The following is an 18,392-nucleotide window of genomic DNA, read 5'->3' as shown; positions in this document are numbered from 1 at the left end:
CCAGATTAATGGAAACAGAACAAAAAGAATGGAAAATGAGAATGTTGACACATTGTAAAAAATCTAACCAATGTCATGGAATAAGTTGTATAAAAAATGTTAAGTGGAACCTAATTTGCTATGCAAACTTTCACCTAAAACACCATAAAATATTTTTTAAAAAAACTATCAATATTGGTTCATCAACTGTAACAAAAGTACCACAAGAAAGCAGAGTGTTAATAGGTGAAAAACACACGGGAGAGAGAAGGTACATAGCAACGCTTTATACTTGCTGCACAATTTTTCTGTAAACCGGAAACTGTTCTAAAAAACCAAGTCTATAAAAAAAAAGTCTGCAGCAAAAATACAGTAGGAAGGCGGTCTCCTCGCCAGGATGGGCAGGTGGGAGACTGAGGATGGGGATTTAGGAGCTGCAGTTATGATTCAATGTTTCCTTCTTTTTCTTTGCAACTGTTTTTGCTACATTAAAAACAAACAAACAAACAAAAAAAAACAGTTGCCACTGAGAAGACTCTGACTCATAGGGACGCCATGTGTGTCAGAGTAGAAGAACTATGCTCCACAGGGTTTTCAATGGCTGATTTTTTGGAAGTAGATCACCAAGTCTTCTTCCAAGGCACCTCTGGGTGGACTCACACCTCCAACCTTTTGGTTAGTAGCTGAACGTGCTCACTGTTAGCTTAATGGGCCCTGGACCCAAGGCAAATGGCAGCCTGGTCTGAGTTAACTTGTGAGCTGAGTTGGACAGGTCTGGGGGAGATCGCTTCCAGGAGTTGGAATCTCCACATCCCAGCCCTCCTTTGTTCGCTGAATCCTCTCACGACTCCAGGAAGCGGTCACAGATGAGGAAACAGAGGTATAGGCAGGTTAAATAACAGGCTAGAGGTCGCAGCGACTAACCAGCAAATCCCAGATTCAAGCTGGGTGGCTATGACACCAAAGCCCCTACCACAGACCTTTGTTCCTACAAGTTTGATCCATGGACCGACCAGCAGCATCGTCAGCATCATTTAGACACTGCTGGACATGCAGAATCCCAGGTTCCACCTCAGACCTACCGAACTGGAATTTTAACCTGATCCCTAGGTGATTCACACGCACATTAAAGTTTGAGAAGTGCTGCTTTAAACCACAATGCTAGACTGATCGAAACTCCTGGGGCCGCTCAGCACGAAAGAAGACAGAGTCTATTCATTAGAGGGATTTAGAGCAGGGAGCAGGCAGATCACAGGTAGAACACACTCCACTCAGACTTCCGACTATCAGCACCACAGCGCTGCCTCCTCTCAACTCCCCACCTCTGGCTACTCTCCCAGGGCTGTTCTGAGTTCAGCAACCTCATAACCAACAGGCATTTAACTCCTGGTACAGAATCTCTTAGGGAGGCAACGGGTGTGCCTCACCCCTTGCACCAAAGAACCAGTTGCCATCATGTCAAGTCCAACTCATGGTGACCCCTTGTGTGTCAGAGTAGGACTGTGCTCCACAAAGTGTTCAACGGCTGATTTTTCAGAAGCAGATTGCCAGGTCTTTCTTCTGAGCTGCCTCTGGTGGACTCAAACTTCCAACCTTTTGGTTAGCAGCCAAGCACGTTAACTGCCTGCACTACGCAGGGACTCCTTGCAACAAGTACCCCTTCTAAACTCAAGGCCCTCTGAACCTGACAGCCAGAGGCTGACGGTGCACTCTCTGCTCTCAGCCTCTGCAATCCTGTGCCAGCCTCGGGTTGGTTCACTTGTAGCCCTACAGGATGGAGTTAAAGAGGCCAGAGTCAAAAGGGCCACCACTCTGAAGGACAGGGCAGCAGAAGAGAGGAGAGGAATAGTGACTGAAGGGCACCAATGGCCTCCTCTCCTGCCACAAGCCAGGTCACGATCCATGACAACCCTGCCTCTGCCCACTGGACCCATCTCCTGGAGCCCTCATTCCCACCAGAAGCCAGAGAGCCCAGCCAGTCAGCTCTCCCAGGTCACAGTCCTGACTCACCCTTCCCTCTCCCTGCCCTTGACCCTGGGGCAGGGCCCCAGCCCAGCATCCCTCAGGATCCAGGAGTGGTGCTGCAGGCAGCACAGTTCTACACCATCAGATTCTGACAGAGTGATCATCCCTTGTACGGCCATTCCTGAGTCTTGCTGCCTTCCTAACAGAGCCGGACGCTGGGACAGACCGGTCCTCTGCGTGTCTTTATTCTGGGCTAGAGCAGGTGGTAAAAGGAAAGGGCTACCAAACCAAATGGAGTCCCTGGGTGGTACAAATGGTTAATAGCCTGGCTATTAACCAAAAGGTTGGAGGTTCGAGTCCACCCAGAGGCACTCTGGAAGAAACGCTGGTGATCTACCTCCGGGAAAAAAAAAAAAAAAATCAGCCATTGAAAACGCTATGGAGCACAATTCTGCTCTGACACACATGGGGTTGCCGTAAGTCAGAACTGACCTGACTCGAAATGGTTTTACCAGACCAAACAAAATACAGTCTAAGAGGTCCAAAAGTATATATTTAATTTCTAGAAATGCATAAAAACAAGGCTAGCGCTTTTTCTAGCCAGATTCCCATTTTTGCCCTTCCTGTTTGTTTCTCAGTTGTCTTCATCACACCCTAACCCCTTCACGGTCGAGCACGTCTCAGGTGATGTAGACACGGCTCTGCCTCCTGCATCTTCTGTCCCTTGTTCTCCTCTGTGTGTGAGGATGGTCATCACTGCTGGGGAAGTTGATCAAAAGGAGCAAAAAAGAAAGGAAGTCACTGTCCTCAGACCCTGAGATCCAGGACTGGAACACCAACGTGGGCTTGCCTGTGTGCTTGTGGATGGCTTTAGTCACGCACATGCTTTTTCTTCCTGTTCTGGAACTTCTAGGTCAGAGGTCATAAAACTCACAAAGCCTCCAGGGCCAGGCAGGTAATGCAACCGTGAGGTAACAGGAAGTGGTGGGGACAGTGGCCAATGGGTGAAGGGGGCAGCCACTGCTCAGCTCCAGCTGATTCTTGCCATGCACAGGTGTAGGCTCAGCAGAACCCACCCTTCTGATTTGAAAGGCCAGGAAATAAAAAATTTTAGAATGTGAAATCTCCTTGTTTTTAAATATTGGCAAATAATAAAAATATTTTTAGACCATGGAGCCAGCCAAATAAAGCATGCCTGGATTTGTGACTGCTGCCAAGGTGGTGCAAACGGCTTGTGCTTAGCTTCTAACCTAAAGGTTGATGATTCCAATCACCCTTTGCGCCACGGTGCCACGAAAGAAAGGCATGGCAATTTGTTTCCATAAAGATCACAGCCAAGAAAACCCTATGGAGCAGTTCTACTCTGTAAAACATGGGGTCACTATGAGTCGGAATCGATTCGACGGCAACGGGTTTGGGTATTTTTGTTTTTTTTTTGGTTCTATACTCTGTCCTATAGGGTCGCTACAAGTTGGAATCGACTCGATGGCAACGGGTTTTTTTTTTTTTTTTCGGTTCTTTATAAGTGTTCTTCTCTGCTGTGCCGCACCAACCAATAGGCAACACATTGGTCCCCACTGTGCTGTTTCTGGTGAGGGTCTGACCTCAGAGACCACCCACGAGCTCCAGTCATTCCGTGACCAGGACCCAGAGGTTGAAATGTGCTGCCTCCATGGGACGCACTGCACCAGGCAGAGCCAAGCTCTGCCTCATCAATCTGCTTCAGGTGAAATCCAAGCTGCTGATTTCCATCTATAAAGCCCTGCATGTTCAAGTTCTGGTTACCTCAAAACTGTTCCTCTCCCCTTGGGCTGGAGTACAACCTCGGCTCTTTCATGCAAGAGCTCAGGCAGAGCATTCCAGCCCAAGATCCGGGAAGCCAGAGGCCAGGTAATTTTGGAGGAAGCGTCAAGCTTTATTCAGCAAGTCGCCTCCCAGCCTTTGCCACCAACCAGGCAGTGCGGCCGGCCTCGGGGCCACCGTGGGGGACCCCGGATATTTAGGCCATGTATAAGCAGCAGAGAACACATGTTGTCCTTTGTGATGACTCAGGGCTTCAGGGAAAACCTAGGAGATGTGGCCTGCTCTGCCTATGTCAAGACCGGCGTTTCTGCTTAGACACTGCAGCCAGCCCAGTTTCTGTCCCTTCTTCTGCAAGGAGCACTAGATCGGGGCCAACTATTTTGCCAAACACTATTTCAGCTGAACAATGTAAAACTGAGCGGGAGTGGGTTGTGGCAGGCAAACCTCCTCAGGCTTTAGAACAACGAACAATGTGCTCTTGTCCCCCAGTCAGGGTGGGAGCAGGGAGAAATCCTCTTCATTTTGCTCCTTCCCCATCTGAGTGGCTCTGCCATCCCCTCTGCAGAGAAGCCAGGCGGGTGGGCAGCTGGCTTTCCTGGCTGTGGGGAGGGAGGACAAACAGGAGCACCATGGAAACCCCAGAGCGTGCGCGACACTGCAGCAGGAACAAAACTCTGTCAAGTCCAGAAACAAAATCCTGAGCCTTTCGTGACGGCCATGGACGGCCCCTGGTGAGGGAAGCTGGCAGGTTCCTAGCCCAGAGCCTCACACACCACAGGCCCTGGAAGTCAGCCCAAAGAAGGAAAGAGAAGAGGAAGAAAGAAACCTATTGTGATACCTCATACCCAAGGCCTGAGGTGGCACCGTGGGGATGAAGATACTCAGGTCTCTACACTAGAATGTTCTGTAGTTCTGAGCAAGACACAGCTGCTATCCTGTTTGGACAAAAAAAGACACCAGGCGAAGACCCACAGACAGAGGGGCTTCTACAGAAAAAGAAGCGGATCTCTGTTCTCTCCACCTCCTACAAAATACCCAAGAAGCTCCACGCAGGAACACTTACCAATATTTGGATGTTTCAAAAGTCGGCATATTCGGGCTTCACGTTCTAGTTTCTGGTGATCTAAAAGCAGAAGAGAGAAAACAAAAGTCATCAGCCATAAATTCTATTTGGGGTCACCTGGCCACTCATTCCTTCAATTCTTAGTCACCAACTACACACTTATATGTTTTGCCAAATTAATGCAACGTGTCACAGCAATCCTGCAAGACAGGTATTATGACTACCTCTTCCAGGTGAGAAAGTGACTTAGAAAAGGCAAGCGCCTGAACCAGTGAGGGAGTGGCAGAGCTGAGATTTGAATCCAGGCCCATAACTCAAAACTCTGGTGTTCCTTCCACTACAACAGGGATTTCATTGGAGCAGGGTTTCCATTATCTCTTTCTTATTAGAAACACCAATAATAACTAACTTTTACTGATCACTTACTATGTGGCTTGGAAACCCTGGTGGTGCAATGGTTAAGAGCTATGGCTGCTAATCGAAAGGTCAGCAATTCAAATCAACCAGGCACTCCTTGAAAACCCTATGGGACAGTTCTACTCTGTCCTTTAGGGTCACTATGAGTCAGTATCGACTTGACAGCAACGGGTTTGGGTTGTTTTTTTTTTTTTTACTATGTGGCTAAGCGCTGTGCTAAGGACTTTGCACATATATCCTCTTATTTAATCCTCACAGCAACCGCAAAGCATAACAATGATGACAGTGACGAAGATGATAATGATGGTGATAAAAAGAATAAAAAACCCAGCTGCCGTTGAGTTGATTCTGACTCATGGTCATCCCGTGTGTGTCAGAGTAGAACTGTGCTCCATAGGGTTTTCAATAACCGATTTTTTTTTTTTTTTGGAAGCAGATTTCCAGGACTTTCTTCCCCGGTGTCTCTGGGTGGACTTGAACCTCTAACCTTTCTGTTAGCAGGCAAGCCCGTTAACCATTCGCACCACCCAGGAACTCCAAATAATAATAGCTAAAATTTATTGAGTGCTTGCTTTGACACCAGGTAGACACATCTTTTAGTTTATCATCATTACAAACCTATGGGGTATGTACTATTATTATGTCCGTTTTACAGAGAAAGAAACTGTGACACTAACCCTGTTTCTCCCCAGGATTTTCTTGGTCATCTGCTGCTGGGAGCTCTGACCTCCGGCCACACAGCAGGCTCGGGGGTTATTCTGCATTGGTGAAATGACCAGGGCCCCACAGCCAAGTGAGCTGCACGGCCAATTCTTTCCAGAGCTCCAGGAAGTACAGAGAGAGGGTGCTACTCAAACAAAGAGGCCTAGAATCACCCCCCACCCCCCGCCAGCTCCTCTTTCTTTACTTGCTGGAATCCCACCAAAAGCCCCTTCTTTAGAATGTCTCCCCTTTCCTCTCAGCAGACTATGGCATCTCCCTCCTACGCCCCCGCCCAGTCTCCCACTGCCTGATTCTCACACTACACGTTACAGCATAGTTATCTTTTGGTCACAGGTTCTTCAACAGAGATCCTTTCTGAGCAGTGCTTTGTAGAGTTCCTCCTGCAAATGGGGGGTTAGTCTTTTCCTCAGTAATAGAAGTAGTAATAACTATCATTTACTGAGCATTTACTACATGCCAAGCAGAGGTATGGATACTTCATTTCATCCTCACAGAAACCCTGTGAAGGAGAAGCTCTGATTAGCCCCCATTACATTACAAATGAGGGAACTGAGGCTTAAAACAAAAGCCACCCATCCAAGGTCACAGCACTGGGTGGTAGATACAGGTGGTCTGAGTCTAGAGGCCTCCACGACTACGCTATGATGACTGGGGAAAGAAAAATTAGAATGGCTCCAGGCTTTCGGGGCAGAGCCCAGTTCACCCCAACTTCTCACAGGCCCAAGCAGATGCCTTCACGTCCAAACCTGCCAAGTGGTTTCTGTTTCCGTGGAAGGGGCTTCTCCCCACCCCACCCCTCAACAGTAATGAGCCTCTGTAAACCCTCCCATGCCCCTCTCAACCCTCACAACAATCCTACAAGGCAGCTACTGTGATTGTCCCATTTTACAGATACTGAAACTGAGGTCCAGAGAAGTTAAGTAACTTGCCCAAGTTTGCAAAGCGGCAGGAAAGGGATAGGACTGTCAGTCTGAAGTAATGTAAGGACTACAGATTAAAAGGAATTCATATTTATTGTTTCACCAACTACCTCTGGCTTTGTCCCAGACTTTCCTCCAGTGACAGCTCTGCTTTGTGGAGGAAGGAGGTGGGGACAGGCAGAGATTAGTTCTTGCTACCCAGCTAATCCACCCCAGCTGCCCCAGGATCTGGGTCAGGCCTTCCTTCCCACCCTCGGCTATGGCATGACCACTGAGCAGCCCTGCTCCTCCCAGGAAGCAGAGCAGCCAGGAGGACCCCAGGTAGCCCCCACTCGCACGTCGCCTGGGACCCCTCAGTGCCAGAACCTTCGGAAGCTGGGCAGTCGAGGAGGCAGCGCTGGCACTGCCTGGTGGCTGAAGGGCTTGCTTCTTCTAGATCTGGCCTGGAACGTGTTAGGCTGCCCCACCCCCCCTCGACCCCTGAACTTGGAATGTAGGTACCAAACTAGTCAGCCCCAAAGCTGCAGACCCACGTGCCCTCTCCCTGACCCCTCACCTCACCACCCTCCACCCTGGAGCTCTCAGGCCTGGTTGCCGGGCAGGTGCGGGGAGAACAGCCTCTTGCGATGCAGAGGTGGCAGCTGAGGGGAAGGCCCAGAAGATTAATGTTTATCTCCTCCCTTAAAGCTCTTACTGGCTAATGGTTACAGCCCACAACAGCAACAGCACTAAAAATAAGGGCACTCTGGTTTATCAGTGACTCAGAGTGGGGAGAGGGGACACACACACTCATGCTCCCAGCTCCTCGAAGGACCTGCTCAGGTCCAGAGGGCCCTCATCAGCCACTGGCTTTAACCTGAGCCCCAACGAGCAGAGCCCCCCGTTCTGGGCACGGCCCCTGGGCTGCGCCTCAGTCTTTACTCTGACTCCAATCCGTGAAGCATGGCAACAGCACGTCGGTTTTGAAGTCAGACAGCCCTGGAGTAAGCCCCAGTGCTGCCACATCGGGCAAGTTATTAAACCCACCTGAGTCTCATTCATTCCTTCCTTCACCCAAAAAACATCTAGTGAGATCTATGCAACAGGCACAGTTCTAGGTACCGGGGACAAAGCAATGAACAAAACAGACACGGACCCCTGCCCTCATGGAGCTGATGTTCCAGTGTGGGGAGGGGATGGGGAAAGGGAAAATAGACGACAAGAAAACCTAGCAGTACGTCAGATGTTGTGCCCAGTGTTCTGCAGAAAGGTAAAGTGAGGAAGTTGGGAGAGTGTACATTTAAACAGGGTGGTCAGGGAAAGCCTCACAAAGGAGATGACATCAGAGAAAGACCCTGGAAAAGGTGATAGTGGGCCAGGCACACATCCTGGGGAAGAGCTTCCTCACTTCTAAAATGGAGCTTGCTCTGAGGATTAAGGGTGGTAATAGGTGTAAGAAGGTGCCCTGGTGGCACAATAGTTGAGCGCTCTGCTGATAACTGAAAGGTCAATGGTTTGAACCCACCAGCCACTCCATGGGAGAAAAGACCTGGTGATTTGCTTCTGTAAAGATTACGTCCTAGGAAACCCTACGGGGCAGTTGTACTCCGTCCTATAGGGCCACCATGAGAAATGACTCCATGGCACACAATGGGGGTTAGCACGCAGCACAGCAGGAGTCCCTGGGTGGTGTAAATGGTTATTGTGTTCAGCTGTTAACCCAAAGGTTGGAGGTTTGAGTCCACCCAGAGGTGCCTCTGAAGAAAGGCCTGGTATCTACTTCCAAAAAATCAGCCGCTGAAAACCCTACGGAGCCCAGTCTTACTCTGGCACCCATGAGTCGCTAAGAGCCGGAACTGATTTGATGCAATTGCATTTTTTTTTTTAAAAAAAAAACTTAGCCCAGTGTCTGGCACAGAATAAGAGCCTCCTTTCCAGGGATGAGGTGGAGAAGGCCGCCCAGGCTGGGCCTGTGGCCGTAGCTACTGCCAGACTCTCTGAGAGAGCAGGACCCACTTTTCTCCCAGCCTGGCTGGTTGGTTCACAATGGCACCAACTGGACCTTCCTCGACCCTGGGTTTTCCGTGAGGTTCTCCATCGCAGCCTTCCTTGGGGGAAGGGTGTTCCTCTGTTTGGTCTACAGCCTGCAGGTGAAGGTTAGCAACAGGGGAAGAGCGGCCGTTGCGGGGTCCCTCTTCTTCCTCGGGCCTTGCTGGTATGGCACCCTGCCATCCAGAAGCTCTCTGCTCAATGAGCCATGCAGTTTCTGCTACCACATCTTCCTGCCTCTTCCTACCACGCACGCACAGCCCGGCTGTCGCCCCAGCCACTCCAGCTGTTGTCTCCTGTCTCTTCCCCTACACTTCCTGCCCTGCAGTCACCTCCAGGGTTGGGAAGAAGCTGCACGCTCCACCCCAGCAGAAGCTACATTTCAGAAACCAGTCGTGGTCTGTCCTTCCCTACAGCAGGGGCTCTCCTGGCTGAACAGAGGTTCCTAGCCCCAAGAGGGACAAGGCTACTGCACGGGGCCTGGGCTACAGGTAGAGGTGTCCCAGGGTGATGACATGAAGGTGGCTGCCTCCCTTGAGACACCCCTCTTCCAGCGGCCATAAGCTCGCTCTTCCTAGGAACAGTTCAGACCTTCTAAGACCTCTTCCCATCTACCTTTCTACTGGTCTCATCCCCGCCCCCTACGGCCCAGCCCCCCCTTCCTGTCTGACAACCAGCCACTTCCCGCTTTTGCACAGGGCCACTTCCTGCCTGCCCGTGTGCTACTGCCATGGAGAGACCCACCCCTGCCGGCCTTCAGCCCAGCTCCAACCACAGGCCTCTGCGAGGTTTTCCACTCACCAGCAGCTGTAGCAATAGGAGCAGAAAACAGAAGCAGCTGTTATCAGGGACCCGCTCCAGCCCTTCGCTAACAGCCTGCCCAGGGCAGAGCGAGGCTCAGGAAAACAAGGATCCCTGGAAGCCTTGCCTCTCCCACCTTCCCCAGATGCTTCAAGACCTGCTTCAGGGTGCTGTGAGCTTCATGGGAAGGGCAGCAAGGAGCGACCAGAGAGCCAAGGGAGGCGGAGAAGAGGAAGCAGATAGGGAGATAGGTGTGCAGCAAGGGGGCAGCATGCACACTAGAACCCCTTCTACCCAAGAGCCCCAGGACCAGAGCCTGCCCCAAATGCAGCTTCCTTCCCCCACAGGATCAGGTGGCCAGGGCATGGACGGCCACTGAGTTCATGCTCCTGCTGGGGACAGGTCCACTGACTGAGTGACATTTCTCTAGAACCACAAACGTCATTATTAGCTTCAAATAAGATCCTGCTTCCACCTAAACATACAACCCTCTGGAAGTGGCAAAGGCACATAACCCTATCCCAGCTGTGAGGGACCTCCTCCCCCCCTGAGCTCTAATCTCAATGATACCCTTGACTTTTCAAAGGACATTTCACACATCTGTGTGGATTATGAGAAGCCTCCTACAGCCACGTCCATTCAGACACTCGATGTGGGTGGCCTCATCCTGCTGCCCTCCTGAGTGGCAACCACAAGCCTTCCTTCCCAAGCAGCAGAGGCCCTTGTCCAGACTCCTCAGGCATCACTCTGAGCAGTGGAAACATGGGCAGAACAGGGATTTGGTGTCATAATCCACGTTCCCCAGCAGCTTCTAAACAGCCCCTGGCCTTGGTCACAGACCAGTGGGAATCTCAAGCCACCGTCCCACAGACCTCACCCTGACATGGTCATGTCACCTCTCCTCCTCTCCAAATTTCACACTAAAGGTGCAAAGGGTTTCCAAGTGAAAGGAAAGTCTATCCGCCACATAACAGAGGGACCACGGCTTCTAATTCCTTCACACCCCTCCACCCTGGGGGCTTGTGGAGGGCTGTGAAGACAGTGGGACCCCCAAGGTTCTGTCCCTTAACCCAGCATCATCCGGTCCCCTTCAGCTCCAACTTGAGCAGTTTTAAGTGGGCGGCACTTTGGCCAATGGCTCTTAAGACAAGGAAGGAAAACTTCAACTCAGGAGAGTAAGGAGAGAGGCGCCAACAAGCGCCCCCTCGCGAAAGTTCCCCGAGCCAGCTCCAACAGGGAAAATCCCATGGGGTCACTATCAAGTCCCAAGAAGGCAAGGCTCTGCCTCTGGACACTGTGGCCACTCTCGGGCCAGAACAGGGTCAGACGCTTGGGCTCTCCATGCCCCCAGCAGGGCTCCTGGTGTCTGCAGCCTTTGCCCACTGTTTTGGTGACATTTCCTTCATGGTAACCGGCCCCAAGTTAAACATCCCAGGAAGCAGCCCCTAAAAATAGCTCCTCCCAGGGCAGCAGCAAGCAGGGGGGAGGGGAGAGAGAAGGAGGAGAAAAGAGGGGAGCAGATGGGAGGCTGTGGCGGCTGCTGCAGATAGGGCCCAGGAAGTAGAGATGGTGTTGGGGAGGTGGCTGGAAATATCCCTGCCATAGAGCCCAGAGAGGTAGGTGCAGGCAAGAGGCCTCCCCCAGTGATGGATAAGGAAGGCCCTGTTCCAGTAGGCCTAGATGGAGAGATGTGGGGGTGGGACAGCAGGAATCGTCACAGGGACAATACCCAGAGCCTGGGTTTGAAAGGGAGACGCCATTGGGGAAGAGAAGGGCCATGCTGTTTGAGGGCACTGGGATCTGAGCACTGGCAAAATCACTGACATCCCTACAGCTCAAAAGAAAAAAACAAAAAACTCCACACAAACCCTCTGTGCCTTGGTTTCCCCACTGGCCCTGGGGTAGCTCCTCTGTCTGGCTGTGGGCAGACAACAAAGGGCCTCTGCCAAGACAGGCTCTCAAGAAGTGCAAAGTGCCAATCTCTTCCTGTCACCAGCCTTTTGGCACCCATGGAATCAGGCCCGTCGGGCTGCCAAGGCTGTTCAGAGCACAGAGATGGGGTAGGAGCCAGTCACACCCACTCTTCCCCTTCCCTGTCTCCGGCCTCAGCAGAGAATGGGGTCAGCCACGCACCTCTAGGGTTTCAGCATGGCCTTGAGGCTCAGAGCACGGTTTCTGACAAGGTATGGTGACAGGCACCAGAGCAGGCAGCAAGACGCAAGCAGAGGCCTCTCCTAAGGGATGGGGCCATCTGCCAGCCTCCATCCCCCAACATGATGCCAGCAACCAAAGTCACTCTGGGAGGGTGGGGGGAAAGGCAGTCACAGGTCAGTGTTATGAGAGTGAAGTCACACAGCTCGCATCATGACTGTGTGAGGAAATGGGCCCTTATGCTGGGGGACCTCCGAAGGGACCTCCAGCCAGCTCCTCATCAACTTAGGGAAAGGAGTCAGAGGCGTTCAATCACTAATACATAGGACGCCCATTGCTCTCTTCACAGAAATTGGCCTCTGTGATCCTCAGGAGGAAGGCACGGTTTTGCACTCGGCCTCCTTAAATGCTTCCTTAAATCCCAGCATTCCAGTGTTGCATAGGTTTCTCTACCTTCTCCCTTCCCTCCATGACTGCTTCACTCTCCCTTCCCTTTCCCTCACTTCACCCAGATCCTTAACAGGAAAGTCGCACTTGGAGATACCCCAGGAGACACAAATGTCATGGGGGCTACTCAGGTCAACACTCAGTGGGTGGGGACTTTCAGTTGGCACCACCCAGGGGGATCCCATTTCAGTCCCTAAGGCCAGCTGGGCCCAGAAAGGGACAGCCTTTGCCCTTCTGGTGGCCAACAACCCCAGCCACTCGGCCTGCTGCAGCTTCCAACACGGACTGACACCCCACTGAGGAGGCCCGGAGGGAGGCCCCTACTCACCAAGCAGTCAGTCTGTGTGGACCGACAGCCACATACAGGCAGAGAAGTCACCTGGAGAGGGCCATGCCATGGTGTGTCTGGTAAATCCCAGACAGCACTGCAAGAGTAACTGTTGCTGCTGCTGATTTTAGATGGCATTTCTTAAAGCATGGTTCAGGGACCATCTGCTGAAATTCACTGGGGAACTTGGTAAAAATGCAGATTCTTGGGCCCCACCCTAGACCTCCTGAAGCAAAATCTATGGCGGTAAAACCCAGGAATCTGCATTTTCAGCAATACGTGTGGTGATCCTTACGCACAGGACATTTGAAAATCACTACTTAGAGGGTGTCCCAAAAGTGTCCCTATAAGGTCATTAACGACAGGGAAGGAAAGATTATTAGCTACACTGTCTCCTTAGATCACCCAGCCTGCCTACGGCCCAAGCGCAGGTCTTTAACCTCATCTGTCCTCCCCTCCAGCTTTGGTGACCCTCCAGAATCCGTGTCAGGTCTGCAGCCTGGCTCCCTGCATCAGAAAGGAGGAGCCCCAGCCAGTACCAGGTGCAAGGGCTCCACCAACTCGGCTCTGAGTTTCCTGGGAGCCAAAGCCAGAAGGCAACCATGACTGGTTACGTAGTCCTCTTAATCCAGTCATTTAACATGTATGCGTTCAGTATGTACCAGGCACTTGGCTAGGCCCTGCCCACACAGAAGTAAAGAAACAGATATGGTCTCTACCCTCACCTCACAGGTCCTCAGGAAGAAGAAAGCTTTGCTTACATTTAGCTTCAATAGTAATTTCTTTATATGAAGCATACAGAGAAAGAAAATACATATACACACACACACGTATATATACATATCTCGGGTGCTGTAACAGATTTCACAATACTATTTCTCGTGGCATTTCTTAGTAAGGCCAAGGGCATTACCCCAATATCCATCTTAGTGAAAGCAACTGGAATCAGATAAATGGTCCAAATACAAAGGTTTCTTGTGTATTCCGAGGATAAATCCTAAACAATGTAGGAAGAGCAAAAGGACCGTTTGCCCTTCAACTATAGCAATATGAGAAAAATGCCTTGAATATAAGTGAAAAAAGTAGGATATAAAATGTTATGCTCCACGAGGTGAGAATATGTATGCATATGAATAAAGATAAGAAGGGAAGATGAAGATTTAAAAATAAGAAAAAGACATAAGGGCTCAGGCTCCTTGGGGGATGCTCTTAAATCTTAAAATAACGACTTATCATTGCCATCACCTGGCTCACTAGTGCCTGCATCCAAGCCTGTTTTAAATGCTTCCTTCAGTCTAGTGGAGCTCAGCTTGGAACCATGGACTCTGTTAAGAGCCCCAGCTGCACACCTATCGCTGTTTTGAAGCAAACAGAGTGACGTTATGTGACTTTCAATGACTTCACGTAGACAGGCCTAAAAACAAAAACCGTGCCCAATGTACTGCATGAACTCCCTTCCCTACATGCCAGCTACAAGGTGGACCTTTGAGGCCACAATGACAAGGAACAACAGACCAGAAGAAGGCTTCCCACCCAGCTCTGACCCCCCGGAGGAACAGGTGCTCTCTCCCCGTGCCTCCTGGACTACCTCACCATCGATGCCAAGGAGAAGCAGCTCTATACTCTGTTTCCTTCCTTGGGTTTGCAGCAGAGAGAATCACAAACACGAAAGAAAAAAGGCAGGGAGACTCAGCAAACATAGCAAGCCCCTCAGACCCTTCGTGCATGGCCCTGGTGGGCCCACTACATTCCCAGACACAGAAATCCAACACCTGCAGAGCCCTAGACAGACAGCAGTGAGTGAAACCCAGCCCCAGCTGCTGCACCTTTATAAAATATACAGCGTAAACTGAGAGGCCACAAGGAAGCCACAGCCTGACTCCTTAACCCCATGGGCACCAGCCTAGTGGGTAGCCTGGTCCAACCCTCTCCAGGGACTCACACCTCCCCATGCCCACACCGACAGCCCAGCTCCCCGCTTGCTCTCTCCATTTCCACAACAACACCCTCCCACTCTCCCACCTCCACACTGTACCAGCATTTACACATCCCTGAGCCCTCTCTTTGCACCTGTGCCTATCAGCCAGGACCAGGCCCCTGTCCCAAAGTAACCTGGTACACCAGTCACAAAACAGAGCCCCAGTCTTGGCATAACCATCTCAAGAGAGTAAGAGCTGCTGTCAGAAACATATGATCTTACACAAAAATCCTCTTCCTGAGGAAAAAAAATCAAAGAGAAATCAAACCTAGTCCAGTTTGGGCAGGAAAGATAGATACCAGCGGGGAAAGATGGGGCAAGGTAGAAAGAAGGGGAAGGGACATCATCACACTGTTAGGGTCGTTCAGGTGGGCAGGGAAGGAGTAGAAAAACAGAAGCCCAGGGCAGGCAGCTCCCAAAGTCACCACACCAGACTATCCTCACATCCCCAGACTTCTGCTGTCTCCCCCTCCCTCACCCCTGGGTCAGAGGACACTGGTAAGATGCAGAAAGCAAAGCACTGCATCATTAACTGAGGCACCAGACACCGGCCCCATTTCTGATGTACCAGGGCGATGCCTGTGGGCATGGGGATGTGGCCATTCTCAATCCATCACCCCTGCCCACAGGATGTCTATCAAAGAGCCCAGCCCACATCAGCCATCCCCAGGGGAGGAGGGTATCTGACCACCCACATATCTCTATGGCAACCATCGCCTCAGACTCAAGGTACCCAGAGAGAAAGAAAATAAACAAATAAGTCAACTTTATAGCCATGTACGGGAAGAGCAAGAGACAGGGCCTGGGTGGGAAAAGGCAAGGCAAGCCCTGCTGATGGGGACAGAGAGAGCACCTCCCAGCCAGGTGGTAGACGCGGCCCTGGTAAACAGGTCCCAGAACTGTCAGCATGGTAGAAGCCTGCTGTCAGCTCTGTGGAATTTCATAGCTTCTCCGAGGGCTTGGGGACATCTACTACATCCCCTAGCCCAGATGCCTGTGTCATTACTGGTCATAGCCCACGTCCTCCCCAAGGCATCTATCCTGGCTCCTAATGTACTCATGGCATCCCATTGTCCAGCCCTAATTCTTTTCTCTGAATCTTATAACTTTTGTCCTCCAGCTGCACCCTGCAGCCCTCGACAACCTGACCCATCCACATACTTCCTTACTCACCAGACCTGTTACTCAGCGTACTTCACACATTGCTGGGTCTACACCTATCAGATGAGGTGAGTTTGGCAAGCAACCAATAAGAGGTTCAGGGAGTGTACTTTCTAGGTGTGAAAGACAGGCCCTACCCTCCCAGCCTCACATGTCTGACTCCGAGGCCTGGGCCTTCCCAGCTCCTCAGACCCAGACCCTTGCTGCTCTCACCAGACCAAGCCGTTGGGCTCTCCAGACCATGAGGCATCACCCTCCACCCAGGATAGACTGCATCTGCTGCTGCACCACCAACTTTGTAATTTGATCAAAAAAAGCAATCAAGTTCATCTGGCAGGATTTGTTCCCGAAAAGCCCTCGCCAGTAGCAGCCTCCCCTGATGTTTACTGTTATCCTTCCCTTGGGAGTCTGTTCCACCGCCTGGTGGGCAGGGGGAGGCTGGATTTGTCAGAGCTGCTCACTTACTGCATTTCCATCCTAAATCACCACTGGAGCCTAGGGATTAGGATAGGCCTGGAGTGGCTACTACTGCCCCAAAGAGACAAGCTCCAATTGCCCCAAATCAAGAGCTCTCCATTCTGTGCCACCCACCACCCTCCATATCCCCCACCTCCCCCCTAAGGACCAAACTCCCTTGAGCCTTTGGGGAGCGCTCCTCCTTGCAGCCACCTACATCTCTTACATCTCCTTCATTCTTTTCTATCTGAGCACTTCCAGTTCCCAAAGCCATTCCTTGCCTGGCTTCAAAGTCCCTCCATCCTAAAATTCCAACTCTCCTCCAAGCAGTAAAACACACAACCCCCAACTCCTGGAGCATCTTCAGATGAAGTCAAGGCTCTTGGAGGCACCCCCAGGGAGAGGCCAAGATAAGGAACACTCACCTCGCGCAGACAACTTCTTTGTATTGATGATTTTTGCTGCATACTCCTGCGTAGAGGTTTTCTTCACACACCTGCGGACCACAGAGAAAGCACCCCTGGAGGAAAAAGGGGGAAAGAACTGGGACACAGAGCATGGCAGAGTGACACAGGCACAACTGCGGTCTAAAGAAGCGACGCGCCCATCATCAGACCTTTAGTCAAAATCACACCCCCCCACCAGGGTAGTGACCACCACCGTGACATCAGGCAGAAGAATGTGGCCACTGCATGACCCTGAACGGACGAGAGGTGGAGTGCCACCCCACTGCCCTCACTGCCACCCCCTCATCCAGTCCTCGAGAAGAAGCTACGGCCCCCCAGTGTCAGGCTGCACATCAGGAGCTGGTGGGCGATGCTTCAAAACACACACGTGCTGCATCTCACTAATAGCCCTGTGGTCCGGCCAAGAGACGGAGGGAAGGGGGCAGAGAGCCTCTGCCCTTCCGCAGCACGAATAGTTGGGGGTAGAGGAAGAGATACTAGAAAGAGGGTCTACCCCCTGAGAGAAATCTCCCTCAGCCATGGGGGAGGGTGAGGAAAGTGAGGCTCAAACCCCCACAACAGGGCTTCAACCAACTGCATCCCGGCTCAACTGACAGCAGGGAAGGAAAGGATAGACTTGGGGGCTCAACTGACAGCAGGGAAGGAGAGGATAGACTTGGGGGCTCAGGCACCAGTAGCTCCCCTTCCCCACGATATCTTCCTCTACGTACTCCCCCCCCCCCAACCAATGAGAGCTCGCACTCTCCAGCTCGGAAGCGTCTAGGGGGCGGGCAGGGCGGGGGCTGCAGTGGCCGGGCTCGGCGCCGCGGGCGGGGGTGGGGGGGCCGGGGCTGCTGCAGCGGCCAGCTCAGTGCAGAGGGGAGGGGGATGCTGCGGCTGCGGCGCGCGGCTCCCGGGACCACTGCAGGGATGGGGGGAGGGGACGGGGGTGCTGCAGCACTGCCCAGCAGCGGGGCTGGGATCCTGGAAGCTGCACTAGCGGGGGGCGGGGCCGGCACCAAACATCCCCCACAGCCAGGCACCGCAGCGAGGTTGGAGCTGCTGGGCTGGGGAGGGTCTTGAGTGTCAGGCGCGTGGGACACGAGAACAGGATGAAGAGTGAGCTCCTGAGAAGAGTGAGGAGGGGGAGACAAGCAGGTGAGGTCCAGAGTGGGGGCCCCTGAAGGGTGCGGGAGGGGCGGGGCTGGAGGGCGCCCAGGAGCGGTCCGGGGGCTGCAGTCCCCGTGGCAGCGCGGGGTGCAGCAGCCGGGGCAGCTGCTGCATGGCGCGGAGGGGGCTGCCGGGCAGGGAGCCGGGGGCGAGGGCGCCCAGGCAGCCGAGACGACCCTGGTCCGGGCCCCTGTCCCTGGCGGGGAGCGGCCACGTGAGCCGGGCTACGTGCGGCAGCTGTGTTCCCAGCGGCTGCGCGCGCCCGCCCCTTTCAACCTGCTCCCTGCAAAGTGGAGGGGGCGGAGGCGGGGAGCCGGGCATGGCGCCCCAAAAAGGGAAGTGAGCGAGCCGCAGGGCAAACCCGAGGGGGTGGTCCCCTGTCTTCTGCCTCCACCCTGCAAGATGGCGACAGGACTGCCTGTGCCCTGGGGGGTGTCTGCACGCCTGAAGCCAGCAGGGCACCCCCCCCCCCAGCCAGGGCCCACCTCCCAGATCAGGGTCCTCCAGGAGCTGTTGGTTTTCAATGGCCGCCATCAGCGGGGGGGGAGCCCCTTGT

The 18,392-nt window shown here is 52.6% G+C and overlaps 1 protein-coding gene across 1 annotated transcript in view; it reads right to left on the bottom strand.

Moving 5' to 3' along the window:
• Window positions 1-18,370, bottom strand: part of CAMK2G (calcium/calmodulin dependent protein kinase II gamma) — a 59,305-nt gene extending 40,935 nt beyond the window's left edge. Inside the window, exons 1-5 of the mRNA XM_023737722.1 lie at window positions 18,322-18,370; window positions 17,882-18,231; window positions 17,429-17,793; window positions 16,646-16,836; window positions 4,811-4,870 (exon numbers count right to left, since the gene is read on the bottom strand). Of these exons, the coding sequence (XP_023593490.1) occupies window positions 4,811-4,870; window positions 16,646-16,836; window positions 17,429-17,793; window positions 17,882-18,231; window positions 18,322-18,370 (1,015 nt within the window). The remainder of the gene's footprint in view (window positions 1-4,810; window positions 4,871-16,645; window positions 16,837-17,428; window positions 17,794-17,881; window positions 18,232-18,321) is intronic.
• Between the last annotated feature and the right edge of the window lie 22 nt (window positions 18,371-18,392).

The sequence above is a fragment of the Trichechus manatus genome, unplaced genomic scaffold, assembly GCF_000243295.1.
Source record: "Trichechus manatus latirostris isolate Lorelei unplaced genomic scaffold, TriManLat1.0 scaffold00106, whole genome shotgun sequence".
Lineage (NCBI taxonomy): Eukaryota > Metazoa > Chordata > Mammalia > Sirenia > Trichechidae > Trichechus > Trichechus manatus.
Note: the sequence above shows the minus strand (reverse complement) of the source record. Positions and strands in the feature narration are given on the sequence as shown.